A 14772-nucleotide genomic window follows, 5' to 3' on the forward strand; every position below is an offset into this window, starting at 1 on the left:
TAGCATTTTTCATTCAGCTGCTGCTGTCTTCTTATAAAAAGGTCAGACTTTATTTTCCATCCCATCCTTGCTCTTAACTACTCCTAAGAATTGTTCAAAGTCTGAGGAAGTTTAAAAGCCAGGAGTCCACACACAAGATATGTAATACTTTTCTACAGATTCTGTCACCATATGGCATAACGATACAAACGATACAAGTGAATTTAAAGTCGGGAAGAAATACTGTCATTCAAAATAAATGCTAACTCATATCTGCCTGTCTGTACACTTGATTACTTCTATTTTCAAAACTGGGTTTATAACAGGAGTGAAAATCAAACCTAATAAAAAGACAGAGAACAGAAGTTTAGAGAAAGTAAACTCCACAGCAGAGTTTAATTGGGAAAAATTTAATAAGCATCAAATCCACTATACATCGATAATGCAATACTGAAATTGTGAAATTTTAAATATTGTTTTCTCAAAACTTGGTGATTTCTTTTTCCTGGGACATGTGGAGACAGAACTAAGCATTCATGTGGCCAGTCCAGATTTAGCTGACACTCATGTCTAAAGAGCTGTTCACATTTCATCTCTACAGTAAGGTAGACCGGGAACTGCTTGTATCTGACTCTCAACACAGATTTCATGAGACAACTTATAGGAATGTGGAATATTTGAGGTGCAAACTCAGAAGCTCTACACTGGGATCCTGTTTTGTTCAGCTTTAACTCAGTGCATTGATCTTGAGGATGCAGCGAGTATGTTCTTTCCTAATTCCTTTGAAAAATATTTCCGTGGTAAAATTGGTTTCTTCTTTAACTCTAACTGGGTGTTTCTAAGAAAGATTATCAGCTTTGTGGTTGGTTTTCCACTTGGTAAAAATCTATCAAAAACATCCTATCATAATTTGTAAGGAAGAAGAATTGTTTGTTAAAGGCTGCAGGGTCAGGAAAGACATCGACCGCACTTCTTAGCGGTCTAAGCACACTCAGAGAGTAGCCAACAGGTGACTCCACTGTGCTCAACTTCCTGTACAGATGAACACGACTTGTCTACTTCTGTTGCTTCCAGACTACTGGCAAGCGGAATGAGCTGTACTGCAGGAATTTGCTGGTCCAATTTTAAGAGTCCAAGGTCCTTTTTATGAATCCGGCCCACAGATATCCATGTCCCAGACAAAATCAGTTCAAAAGACGGAAATCAGGGCAAAGACTCCATACAACAAAGCACAGGGATATGCCACTAAAAGTTGTTGTCCATCCATAGCTAATGCAGAAATAAAGATTTTGGAAGCAGAAAAACTACACCATCCAATAATTGTGGCAGTGAGAAGAATTCCTACCATTCCTCTGCAATAAGGGGGAAAAAAAGGAAAATTAGAAATATTAGATATCAAAAACCAAACCGAACCAAACCAAACTGAAACCATAAACTAGTCTAAGGCAGCAAACTTTTAATGCATGGTTTCGCAGAGGAGGGCACAAATGCAGAGCTTTGCATATCTACACATCAGTAGATAGGCTTCAAGACATTTTTAATCCACAAAGAGACACATATAAAGACTATTTTATCAAATGCCTACTGACTTCAAGAATGCTCAATGACTGAATGTAAGCGGCGTAACTAATTCGTTCCTTCAAGCTGTTTCCCAGCTTCGGCATTATTGGCACTTGGGCTGCCACCTTGGCTAAAGGGCCAGCATTTTGCATTCTTAGGAGGCTCAACAGCTTTCAGGGCCTCTCGCCACTTAAACATACCAGCATTCCATTCCCCACAACTACCTATGTACTTACTAATCATGTCTGCAACAAGCCCAAATGCTTCAAGATGATATAACTGGACTATCAAAGAGGTTACATATAATTTTAATATGAATGAATTGAAATTTTCCATGTATTATTTAATAACCACAAATATTCACTTCATTATTGCTATAGTTTCAGTAAACCCAAAACTAGTAAAACTGATTAAAAGTAAAACTGAGATTGTATAGAAAACTTCAAATCTCATTTTCATTGTTCTTCACCCAAAATGCACATAGCACAGTTTGAATCTACATGAATGTGTTAGACTATGCTTGGCTCAGGGACTGGCAATATACCAGTGGGTGTGGCCTTGTTGGAGGAAGTATGTCACTGTGGGGTGGGCTTTGAGACCCTCCTCCTAGTGGCCTGGAAACCAGTCCTCTACTGGCTGTAGTAGGATCATGATGTAGAACTCTCAGTTCCTTCTCCAGCAGTATGTCTGCCTGATGCAGCCATGCTTCCTGCCATGATGATGGTGAACTAAACCTCTGAACCAGTAAGTCAGCCCCAAATTAAATGTTGTCCTTTATAAGAGTGGTCTTGACCATGTGCCCCTTCATAATAATGGAAACCCCTAACTAAGACAACAAGGCACAGATGTTTGCTGGATCAGGGCCTTATCAACCTGAAGGTGAAGTGCATCCTATTACATAGAACTGCCAACCAAATCTGAGTTTAAGATTAGTACTTACTGTAAAGAAAATACCACTGCAAAGCTGGACAGCAGGATCATGGGAAGAAGACAATATCCCAGGACACTTGCCACACAACCAAATGAGACACCTGTCATACTCATTAAATTTAACAAACAAAACATTCCTAAACATCCAATTGCACTGATCCCGTACACATAGCCAAACTGGATTTTGCCCGCCTATGGGAAAAGAGAAGAAAATAGGTTAAAGATGAGAAAGTGTCATTTGGGCCTCATTTCACACAAAATGACACATGCATAAACTACTCAATCCATAAGCATCAAAATCTACCGAGGTGCAGTGGAAGGACACAAAGCACTTGATTCACAACCTTCTTCTGTTTTAATCAAATTCTGATCATATTTTTTCTCTCCCTTAGTTAAAATAAATTCTGATCACACTTCTTCTCTCTCTCCCAATCCTTGAACATCCTCTCCATCTCCCTATCCATGAGACTCCATTTCCTTTTTGTAGATCTCTTTAAAACAAAACCACACAAACAAACAAACACACAAACCCACAAAACAACAAAAACCCCAAGCAAAGCTACATAAGACAAAAAGTTTTCAAAATCTACAAAATGCCGTTGAATTCCTTTTGTGTTAGCCTCTCCTGGGTGCGGGCATACCTTGAAGCATGGTTAATACACAGTGAGGCTCCACTGGGAAAGACTAATTCCCCCTTTGCATGTGGGCACCAACTGTAGACCAGACAACTTTCTGTCAGGAGTGGCGTCTGTGTCCACTTCCCCTCAGCACTGCTATCTTGCTTGAACCTGTGTAGACCCTGACTTCAAACTCTTCCTAACTTTGATGCACCACTCCCCAAAACAGTTATCTACTTTATTTCTTGGTAGCATTTGAGCTTGGTATACAACTGAATGGCAGGGAAAATCCACAAAAAGGGGGAAGCCAGAACCCAGGGAGGAGGGCGAGAAAGCCAGGTGAATGTAATGGAAAGAACTTTCTTCACTGTTTTTCCAATCCTATACTGGATTCTACAGTCCTTTGATTAAAAACAAAAGCAAACACAATGGAAGTTCTGTTCTTATAAGATTTAGCTAGACATGGTTGCAAAAAAGCCTTAACCCAAGGACTCTGGAAGCAGAGGCAGGCAGATCTGAGTTCAAGGTCAACCTGATCTATATAAGTGAACTCCATACCATGCAAGGCTACACAAGGGAGACCTGTCCTTAAAAACAAAACAAACAAAACACTTATCAAAACAAGTCTACAGAAAAATCCCAAAAAGGAATTGCAAAAGATGAGACCTTTGCAATAAGATAAGACTAAGTCTGGAGAATGCCTCTACAGATTGTGGTAAAATCCTTGAGGCATTTGCTGGGCTTAATGATTACTTGTCAATACCTGATATAGGCTGTGGCCATTTGAAGAGTTCCTTTACTGAGAAGTGAATTAACTGAGCAATAAATAATGAATTTTACTTTGCACAGTGCTCTTAGTTTTACAATTCTCAGAGCATGTCCAGATTTGCTTTTTCTTTTGTTTTGAGACAAAGGTCTCATTCTAACCAACACTGGTCTTAAAGTCAGAGTAATCCTCCTACCTTATTCTCACAAATGCTGAGATTACAGGACTAAGACTCTCGTCTGGGTGTGGTGGTACATCAAAACAATTCTGCTAGGCTAGTTGGGCAGCACAGGGCTGTTATCCTGAAGAGGGAACTCAAGGACTAAAGTGTCAAGTCAAGGCCGAGTGGGAGTATGGGTGGAAGCTCAGGTCCTCTGGCTACAGATAGCATTTTCTATCTGTACATTACTTATCTTTTGTAATGCAGACTAAGAGAAAACAAATAGCAACTTTTTCTTTCAATATAATTTAAGAGAACTGAGAGGTAGAGACAAAAATCTGTTATTCTTTAATATTTTAATTCATTAAAAGTATAAACGTACAGGAAAGCTATACAAGGAAATGCTGTCGAAGGGCTAGCCATTTGAACTAGTTTTAAATCTGACACAACCTGGAATCACCCAGGAGGAGTTTCAATGAGCTAATTAGATACTTATGAACATATTTGTGAGGGAAGGTCTAGATCAGGCTAGCCTGTGGATATGTTTGTGAGGGACTATCTAAATCAGGCTAGCTGTGGACATATTTACTGGGCCTGTCTAGATCAGGCTGGCCTACAGACCTGTTTGTAGGGTTTATCTAAATCAAGCTGGCCTGCGGACTTGTTTTGGGGGACTGTTCTTGAATACACTGACCTGGAAGAAGACTACATGCTTGAAAGAGGCTGAGGTTCCCTGGGTTTATGCTCTGGACTGTGTAAAATGTGAGCTAAGTGGTAGGCATGCATGACTGCACTCATTTCTGTCTGCTTTTGACTGTGGATGTAATGACTATTTAAAATTCCTGACATCTTGGCATCCAGATAGTGAGTGGTCCATGACTGGGAACTGTACTAAAATAACTGTTTCTTCTTTAGGGTTCCTCACCCCATCTCCTCTAGGTATTTTACCACAGCAACATAAACAAAATGAGGACAAGATTAAATAAATAAAACCATGATCTTTAATTCTTAAAAGTACAAGACAAGAAAAATATTGTCAATTTTCTAAAATTAAGAAATTCTGATGTTCATTTTCTCTTATTTTTTACTATTACACACACACACACAAACACACACACACCCACACACAGCATCTCAATATATAGTTCAGAATTCACTCTTCCTGCTTCAGTTTCCTAAGGCTCTCATTACAGCTGTGATTTTGTCTCCTATATCTGGCTCAAGAAATTAGCTTTTACATGTTGCCCAATACTCACTATTGGAGAAACAATAAATATAAATTCAAGAAACCAATACACCCTAAAATCTATCAAAGAGCTGAGGCTCCATACGTCTTCTGGTGGAGTATTTAAAATCTTGCTCTTACTTTACCCAACAGCCAGTAACCTTACCAGTAGCAGTGTGGCCCCGAAGGCAAGGCAGAACACCACTGGCCCTGCCAAGTCGGTCTCATTCATGATGCTGCCATCAGATGCCCTCAGCGGGTGAAGCACCGTCAGCGTTTTTTGCCAAATGTGGTCAAAATTGATACCCAACTCTAAAACAGTAAGAAAATAAGGAGGTTAGTCAGAATTTGTGATATGCCTTTAGCAGTTTATGTAAATTTACTTAAAATTTTGCATTTGAAAGCCTTTTACACCATAGAATGAGAGACCAATTCCTTCCATTTCAAAATAGTTTTCAGCAATGGACACTCTTGTTATAAATTTTGGGATCTGTGGTCATTTCCAGAATCAGTGCCTGAACAGAACACAAAGCTAAACACAAAGGAGGAAACAGGGCTCAGCAACGGTCAAGTGATGCTTTCCTGGGTCCTCACAATCATTCTGTAGGCTGGGCTTCTGCTGATGCCTAACCCGTGTTAGAAGGGATATGGAGGTGAAAACTCCCCATACTCGAGTAAAAGAACACCTGGACACGGTTAACAAAATTACTGATTCTTTACCTGGGGCTCTGGGAAGACCCATCTACCCCATGAAATTACATGTAATTTCTTCACACATCTGTGTCCAGATTTCTGGAATATGATGTGAGAGCCACCTTGTTTTGTTTTTTTTTTAATGCAATCAATAAACTTTATTTCAACACAGATCTATAAATACTGTGACACCTGCTTTCACATCTTCCACAGGCAGAATTAATTAATAATCTCAAATAAAAGTACATGTTCACATTGTCATATTTAAATATTATGTGCACGAAGAAATGGTCTCTTCTGGCCCAACATTAACCCTCTTCTGAATAAGCTACTGACTAAAGGCTCCCTACTACTCTTTCCTAAGAAAGAAGGACATCTCCTTTAGGACTTGTTTTCACCGACCAGCTGGAGACCAGAGCATATGCTGAGTACCTCTATTATCAATATACGAAATGTGAAATGCTCAGAAATTCAAAGCTTTTAACACCAATTTAATATTCAAAACATTTAAGCTAAGCATGATGACTCACACCTACAATCTTAGCATTTATGAGGCTGAGGCAAAAGGAATGCTGCAAGTTTGAGGCCACCCTGGGCTTCATAGCAAGATCCTGTCTCAGGGGAAAAACAAAGGAAGTGGGTAGCATTTCAGACTGCCCAATTAAAGATGCTAAATTATCGAAGTCTATAAGATATTGGAAAATTCAAACTACTTGAAAATTGAAAATATTTCTGGCCTTATGCTTTTCAGACATGGTCTTCAACCTATACAATTCCAACCTACCTTCTAGCAAAGGGGGCTCCTCCTCAAAGCTGTCTCCATAGAATGTCTGAGGTGTAGGTGGCGGATAGGCCTGAGTGGGCTGGTAAATCTGCCCAGTGTACGTCTGCTGAGGCTGCATCATGTCTGGAGGGACGAATCGGCCTTGCTGAGAGTACTCACAGCCAGCATACTGCCTGCAGTCAGAGACATTTTAAGTTTCATTCTCCACATATCAACCAAGTCACACATTGCTATTCCTGGATTCCTTTTTTCCCTCCACAAGTAGAGAGTATTTAATCCTTCCAAATGTCTTTATAGGGTATCCATAGAGAAAAGGTGCTGATGGCACGCTGACAGGCCACCCGCCTGCAGTCAGAGGGACGTTCTTAGAGGAGCCTCCTGTTGTTGGCAGCGTTTACACATTGGCATACACACGAATTAACTATCACACCAGGGTACCAACAATAAAAACTCAAGTCAGGACCATGTTCTCCTCCTACTGACAGAATGAAATAAGTGTATGCTGAAGATAATAAATGAAGTTTGGGGATGGCAGACTTGACTACACTCTCCATAGTCTGACTACCCATGGAACCATTGTTCTTTCACATATCATAGTTTAGTAGATTGCAAATGAGAAGACCTGGGTAAGAAACATCAATTTTAAACTGGGGGGTGGGGAGTGAAGGGCAAGAAAAGGGGAAGATCAAGTTTGTTCTTTGTGACAGCTTTCTGAATACAATGTTTCTAGACCATCTTTGGTTGAATTGTGCTTTAAAGTTTTCTAAGGGACTGTACACTTACCACCTCCCTGGACTTACACCAAATCCTGTGTCTTCAGGAAGAACGCTTCACTGTGTGCTATGAGAGGGAACGGGACTGCACTAGAGTCCTGTGTATAAATACCTGTCTCACCATACTCCAGTGCTTCAGTGCACTGACCTTATTACATAGTGAGCAGTACGAAATTAAAATAATTATTTTAAAGATATTTTAAAACGATAGCCTACTTATTTTTGACTATTTCTGGTTTCTGTTTGAAAAATGCAAAAATGTAGTAAGAGTCATTCATGCTGATATTTTAAAAATAAAACTAATCTTAAATTAATTACCCAATTAAAAAATGAAGCAATGCTAAGTGTTCAGCTATCTAAAGTCCTTTCTGAGATTTTAAAAGTACAACTAATCAAAGTGCCAATAACACTAGGCTGTGGATGGGCCGTCTCCATCAACCTCCCACCATGTGAGGCTCAAAGCCCTTCCCAGAGGGGGGACGGGAAGAATGTAAGATCCAGAAAATGGAGGCCAGCTGTGCAGTTCTGCCTTCTGACGTGTTCTACTGCTGTACACATAAGCTGGCAGAATCGGCGCTTACTGTAACGAGCCTGCACGAGATCAAGTTAGCCAAAATTACAGCATGGCTTGGGGACAGGCCAGGCCCCACCCTTACAAGAACGCTACTGGAGCCAACAGCCGCTGAGGGAAGAGTCACTGTTCCAGGACACGGCCAGCATGCCCCAGTCCATGCCACTAGCCTATGCACACAGGCAGTACTAATCACACTCGGGATGTTACTAACAACCAGTAGCCTATGCACACAGGCAGTACTAATCACACTCGGGATGTTACTAACAACCATAAAAAAGAAGACATGAAGTCGGGAGGGAGACGACCAGAAGGCACGAGGAGCTGGAGAGAGGTAATGAATGGATACGATAACTACACATTGTATGAATGTAACAAAAGTCTCAAAGAACAAAAATACCAACATTTAAAAGTCAATTGGCTAACTCTAAGATGAGTTATTGCAATATGGAAGTGTATCTTAACTACTTCAAATGTTCTAAATACCCGCTTTCAATGTTATTATGTGCAAAGAGCTACTTTGTAAGAGTTTAATGTGAATTGTCTATTACTAACTATAACCCCATAAAATGGGTCTAATATTGCCCTCATTGTGAGGATACGTAAACTCAAATTTGAGTTAAAATAATTTGCCACTGTGGTGTCAGGATTCAAAACCAGACTATTTAACTCCGTGATCATCAACTTTTAATAACTAATAAGCACTGTCTCAAAATCCTTCTTTACACAGACAGCTTCAAAATTATATTCTGTATCTGTAGGTTCCTAGCTTTTCTGGAATACAGACATGCCGATTTCCTATGTGAATACCCACTTACACAAGAACAACCTTCATCAGACTCAGCGAGCTGAGCAAGGATAACAATTCTCCTTTCCTGACTCAGAATATGCTGCTGTGTTGATCTGTTAGCTTTTACCAGAGGCCATGTCATCACAAGAGTATCTCCATACAGAGGTTTCTACAAGCTGAGTAAAGAGTTTATTCTTGGGGAAAAGCAGGGAGAGGGAAAGAAGGAATACACGTGAAACCAGAAGGAATAGTATAGCTAGCAGTTCTAAAACATTCTAGTCTTAGAGTCCCTTTGTAGTCTTAAAAATCTACTGGAATGGGGCTGGGGATTTAGCTCAGTGGTAGAGCGCTTACCTAGGAAGCGCAAGGCCCTGGGTTCGGTCCCCGGCTCCGAAAAAAAAAAAAGAACCAAGAAAAAAATCTACTGGAAATCCAAATATTTTGAGTTTTTAACTACCAATATTTATCAAGGAAATTCATATTTAAAAATTAACTCATTTGAAGTAACTTGAAACATACTATACTTTATGACAAAACTATTTATAATAAAATTACTAAGAAAAATTAAATTGTATAGCTAGATTTTTTAAATCTACCTTTGCAGTGAGTTGTGATTTACTGTTACTGTGCTAGTTAAAGTAGTTGAAGAAAATCTAGTGTTGCAGACTAGGTATGATTGGAAAACTGAGTAGTATAATATCCTTTTCAGTCTTGTAAAGAAAAACAATGTAAGACGAGATTCCTTGGTAGCTCTGGCTGATCTGGATGGAGCTCACTGTGCAGACCACGATGGCTTTGACTTCAGAGATCCACCTGCATCTCAGGTGCTAGTGCTACAGGTGTGCACCACCACATCTGGCCACAAATATTTTTAATGCTATATTTAAACTCAAAACAAAACTGTCATTTTTTTTTTAAAAATTCAATTTGCAACATAAACTTGAAACAGTATCAATGAACTTTTTATGCCCTAGTTACATTAAAATATATTGTTCTGTCCTACATTTTTAAGTGGGTTGCATTTCTCATATATAATTTTTTAACATTACTTGCCACTTAAAAATGTTAGCTTTATATGTACCATAGTCTAAACATTAGAAAAATCACATTTGTTAAAATTGTCCGTTAACTTCATCGGGAGAAAAAAAAATGCTTATCTGCTTGGAAGTTATTGATGATGTGCACAAGTTTTCCAAAATTCTCATTTTTGTCTGAAAACTTGAAACTGATTGATCACTGGTGACAAATACTAGCATTTGTTTTTCTTGAAATGAAAAGTTCACTAATTTTTGAAAACTTAGCTGTGAAATGCTGAATTCTAACTAATCACAGTAAGTTCATTGTTTTAAATAAATAGGGTCTCCATGAAAAGCCAGTGGCTCAGCTAGCAACTTATCCTGTGTATTTTCCTAGAGATAGTGTAATTTCAGTATGGACGTGTTGAGTGACACAGAATATTAAAACGATGTGTATTAAAGTGTCAGGACTGAGTAACAGTCACAGTTCTTCCTGCGTCAGTGGGGGAATCCTTAAATGAAATCGCCTTACTCTGCCTTCCCAAGTATACGGCAACAACAAGTACAACATCAGTTCCCTGATTCAGACTCAGGGACCAGACCTTACTTTTACAACACAACATACTAGAAAATGTTGATATACTTGAAAGGTACGGAATGTATTTTTTACTTTAGAAGCTCTCTAGAAAATACCTTAAGAATCATGGAGCATCTCAAAGTGAGTGCCACTGACTATAAGCTAGAGGTACTGTAAGCAACAACGACTTCAACGAACGACGGGACTGTCATCCCCTCTTTCAAATGCAGTGTAAAAAGGCATTATGGGACTTTACTATTTCAGGACCTGTTCTGGAAATTTGAGTCACTGTTGGTTGCAAACCAAACTATGTCATGGCAGGCGTAATTTTTACGGCAATGCTTTCATAGCAGGCAAGTAGCACATGCTATGTCAACACTGTTAAAATCTGTGTCAACAGCAAAGACAAAATCTCAACATAGGTTGTGGACTTATGGTCATATAAATATTTCATAAAATGTTATCAGATAAGCTAATGGTAAAAATGTAACCGCTCTCAGTTTCTTAAAATAAGTGACTGGTATTCCTACAGATTTTAAGGGCATGTCTAGAAAATGATGTGGGATCCCCAGACGACATGGTGAAATACCAGAAAGAGGAACCCATAAAATGTTAAAGGCTGACCTCAGAGGGCAACTTCAGAACAGTGAGGTCAGTTAAGTCAAACTTTACAGCAGTCCAGATATTAAACTCCTTGAACCTAGATTTTCCCTAACAGTTCAAGTTACCACTGACTTTGATTAACAAGTCAGCAAAGCCAATCAAACACAAGCTGCAGAAATATTGAAAAGATAATGAGGTGGTACATCTACTTGCAGGAAGCAAGGGAATCTAATTTTTTCATAAAGCTTGGGAATATCACAAATATTGTTGCTGCCGAATCATAGCTTTCGCTTCCTCAATCATAATTCACAAACCTGCATGTATACTAGCTGAAGTTATGGATATGTAAAATATCCCCAATGCTTACTGACATGACTGTTCAGAACAGAAGTCGGTGAATACTCAGCACCAGGGTTTGTGCGCAACAGCTACATGGGAAAGGGTAAGGAGGGGACAAGTCACACAGTTAAGTTACAAAAACATGGTCAGGACACAAAACTGGAAAGAGGGTAGCCTGGGAAACTGCATTCTAAATAGAAAAACTTATGAGTCTAAAGAGAAAAGATCATTTGGTCAGAAGAAGGCTAACATACCGTGTCAGGCTCTTCGAAAATTCTCTTGTTTAGAGATTTTCCAGATGAAATCTGGTTACACATTTATGTATTTTGGTTAAGTGAAAGGGACTCTCTCTGCATGATTTTTAATACTGTCCAACTACTTCAGAGTAAACTGTCATTGGTATATAGTTGAGACCAGAAAAAAAATCTAATCCACAAAGGATGTTTTTATATACTCATTCCTTCATCAACAGCTTAAATTGGAAGATATATCTATCTATGCCTCAAATTAAGTACATTCAAATAATCAATGGGTTATAAAAATTAGCCTGAATTTTCTTTGTGCTTAGAAAGCTCTGGCACAGTCATTTACACAACTAACGGAAGCACATCCTAGTAGTGCCTGTGTTTCACAGACTGACTGGACTCACAGCTTTCCCTTGCTCTCATCCCGTAACAGTCTTTATAAAATCTGAATTCAAGATTTATAAAGGTGCACAGATGACATCTAGTACCAGGTTATGTGTCTGCTATGTAGGTATATATGAGTGTATCCATGCATTTCTAGAAAATAGGCTCATCGTTTCTGTAAGACTCTCAGAAAGGTAAAGACCATCGGGAAGGGGTAAGCACATGGAAGGCCTTCATTCAAGAGAGCAATCACTAAGCTTTATCCCATCATTCTAAGAGACCAAAGATGTGATGTCCAAACGAGAAAGCTGAAAACTTTCAACCCCAGACACCACATAATATATATGATCTTATTTTTTCTTAACAGTTCAGACCCTAAGGTGTTTGAATTCTCTTCTTCAACCTGAAAATGGTCTTCTCTAGGACTAACCATAACACTTCAGTGAGAGGAGTAATAACGATTATCAACAGCCTTATCAGTCACCAGATGACTCATAATGGGGAGCTTACACTGCTGATAATGTCTGAAAGCCAGACTTACCTATCAAATAATTTTTAATTTTTAGAGAATAAATAGCCTTATATTCCAGGTAGCTGAAGCACCCATCCAGACCATCTGTAAATATTATTTCAACAAGATACTCGCCCCTTTTTGGCACACTCTAATATTTTTCTTTTTCAGGAAATAAATCATAAACAGAAATAACCCTTCCAAACTCAAATCAACTGTCTTGTCTCTCTAGACCAAGAAAAATGGCACTAAATCACATTTCTGAATAGGAATCAGTCCACATATTCATTTTTTTAAAGGCAGAACCGGGCATACATTCGTTCGTGAATTACAGACTAAGTAAGTTGTCAAAGTTGAAAAGTTACTTGCTGTAGGGTCCTCCACTTCCTCCATAGTCATAGGACTGCTGAGATTGCTCATCGATGCTGTAACTTGTCTGGTAGAAACCGCTGTTTAAGTTATCAAAGCCTGACATTTCAAACGATCTGCAACAGAAGAGAGACGGCAAACTCGGTTTACTCCCAAGGTCCTACTTGGTTCGTCTGCGGTTCTGTGATTAACCAAATACCCTCAGACGGGAAGCTCTTCTGTAACCACAGTCCGTGGTCTTGAGGTGGGGGTGGGGAACTGAGGTCAGAGAAGACCCTTGGAACTTGGGGAGAAGATAGGCCTGAGGTAGAGGCGAGGTCGTGCGTAGGCGCCGTTACACATACATATAGAAACTAGGGGCCTCGCAGTGCAGGGTCTTGGGAGAGAGTTGGGGGTTTGAGGGAAAGACCACGGCCCACGCAGACAGAACCGGTAGCCGATCCGCACAACTGCTGCCAGAAGCCGAAAGGGCAACATGAGACCCGGACACTCACCAAACGCTCCAGCGGCGGCAGCGGCTGCAGCTCCTGCGGCCCTTAGTAACCCCCCAAACTCAGTTCCAGACCCGGCAGTAGCCCTGTTGCTACGTGTCACAAGCCGAGGAACTGTTTCCGGGGCACGCACGCCCGCGCAAGCGTGTTAGCTGTTTTTGCGCAGTCTGGTTTGGTTGAACTCCCTAGGAATGTGCGTGTTTGGCGGGTGGGGGCGGGACTTACAGATGGTCGTCTTGACTGATTCGTCCTGTGACGAACCAATAGGGAACAGGAAAAATGCTTCCGGCAACCGTAGAGCAGGGGAACCGAGTGCACAAGCGCTTCAGTGGCCAGTTGATATTTTGGAGGGAATTTTTCTTAGGCGTTGGGCAGAAGGATGGACAGAAATTCTGGGTGATTAGGGAGGCACCTCTGCTTTTCTGGACTCGTTGATTTAGGCGCCACCACAGGATTTTATATCTATTACTTAGTCGTTACAGCCTTATGATTTTGCTTTTGTAAATGAGTCTGAGTTCATTCTCTATTAGCAGCAGGAAACGGTATTGTCTGTCACCAGAAAATACTAAGTGATACTCGTTAGCAACTATTACTGTGAGTATATTAATGAGACAAGTGTAAGAGAATGACCATATGCCAAGTTTTCATACTGTGGGAAGTGTCTAAAGATTGTTACATTCAATGTCTCATTCAATGTCTTTACCAATTATTTGCGTACAAAGTGCACTATACAAATTTGCTAATATTTATTCTAAAAATCGGGTCAGACTTATTTATTTGGCCTAAGAAGTAAAATTTATTATTTGATCGATGAGCGAGTTGGTTTACATATTTAATTGGCTAAGGCATTATACCATGTGTATGCATAAATGCATATTAATATTTCTATGGATGTGTTAAAGTCCACCTCAAATGTCCTATCTCTGTTACACAAAACTGTCCCCAAGTCCTCAGAAAGATATGTTTTAAAAAAATGGAAAAGCGCGGCGTATGAAGATCTGTTTTAAAGTGTGCCAGTACATGAACTATGCAAACTATGATACCAATAGCCAACTTTGTTGTCATTTGTATAGAAAAAGTTGGTAAACAGTGGCACTTTGTGCAAATTTTCATTTCCTGGGAATTGAGAAAAGGAAGTAAGAATAAACTGATAATTTGAAGTAAATGTATTCAGTCTGTATTAATTTCCTAGTCTGCTCTAAAGTCCTTAAGATTACCAAAATCAAGGTTTACAGGATTGCTACCCTTTGAGGGCTATAGGGGAGAATCTGCACTTACCTGTCTCTCAGGTTCTGGTGGAGACTGCAGACCTCAGCCTTACTTGGTTTATAAATAGATCTCTCTTCATCTTCACATAGGATCTTTCCTGTTTGTTCCCACAGATCTCCC

At 39.7% G+C, this 14772-nt stretch overlaps 1 protein-coding gene across 1 annotated transcript; it reads right to left on the minus strand.

Annotated features, from left to right (window-relative positions):
* Nucleotides 1–345: 345 nt before the first annotated feature.
* Nucleotides 346–13479, minus strand: Yipf5 (Yip1 domain family, member 5). Its single transcript, NM_001014150.3, has 6 exons — nt 13387–13479; nt 12889–13008; nt 6715–6887; nt 5404–5549; nt 2480–2661; nt 346–1331 (listed from the first exon to the last, which is right to left on the minus strand). Exons 2-6 carry the CDS (start codon nt 12996–12998, stop codon nt 1169–1171), a joined length of 774 nt encoding a protein of 257 aa, NP_001014172.3. The 5' UTR covers nt 12999–13008; nt 13387–13479; the 3' UTR covers nt 346–1168.
* Between the last annotated feature and the right edge of the window lie 1293 nt (nt 13480–14772).

Source organism: Rattus norvegicus, chromosome 18 (assembly GCF_036323735.1).
Source record: "Rattus norvegicus strain BN/NHsdMcwi chromosome 18, GRCr8, whole genome shotgun sequence".
NCBI lineage: Eukaryota > Metazoa > Chordata > Mammalia > Rodentia > Muridae > Rattus > Rattus norvegicus.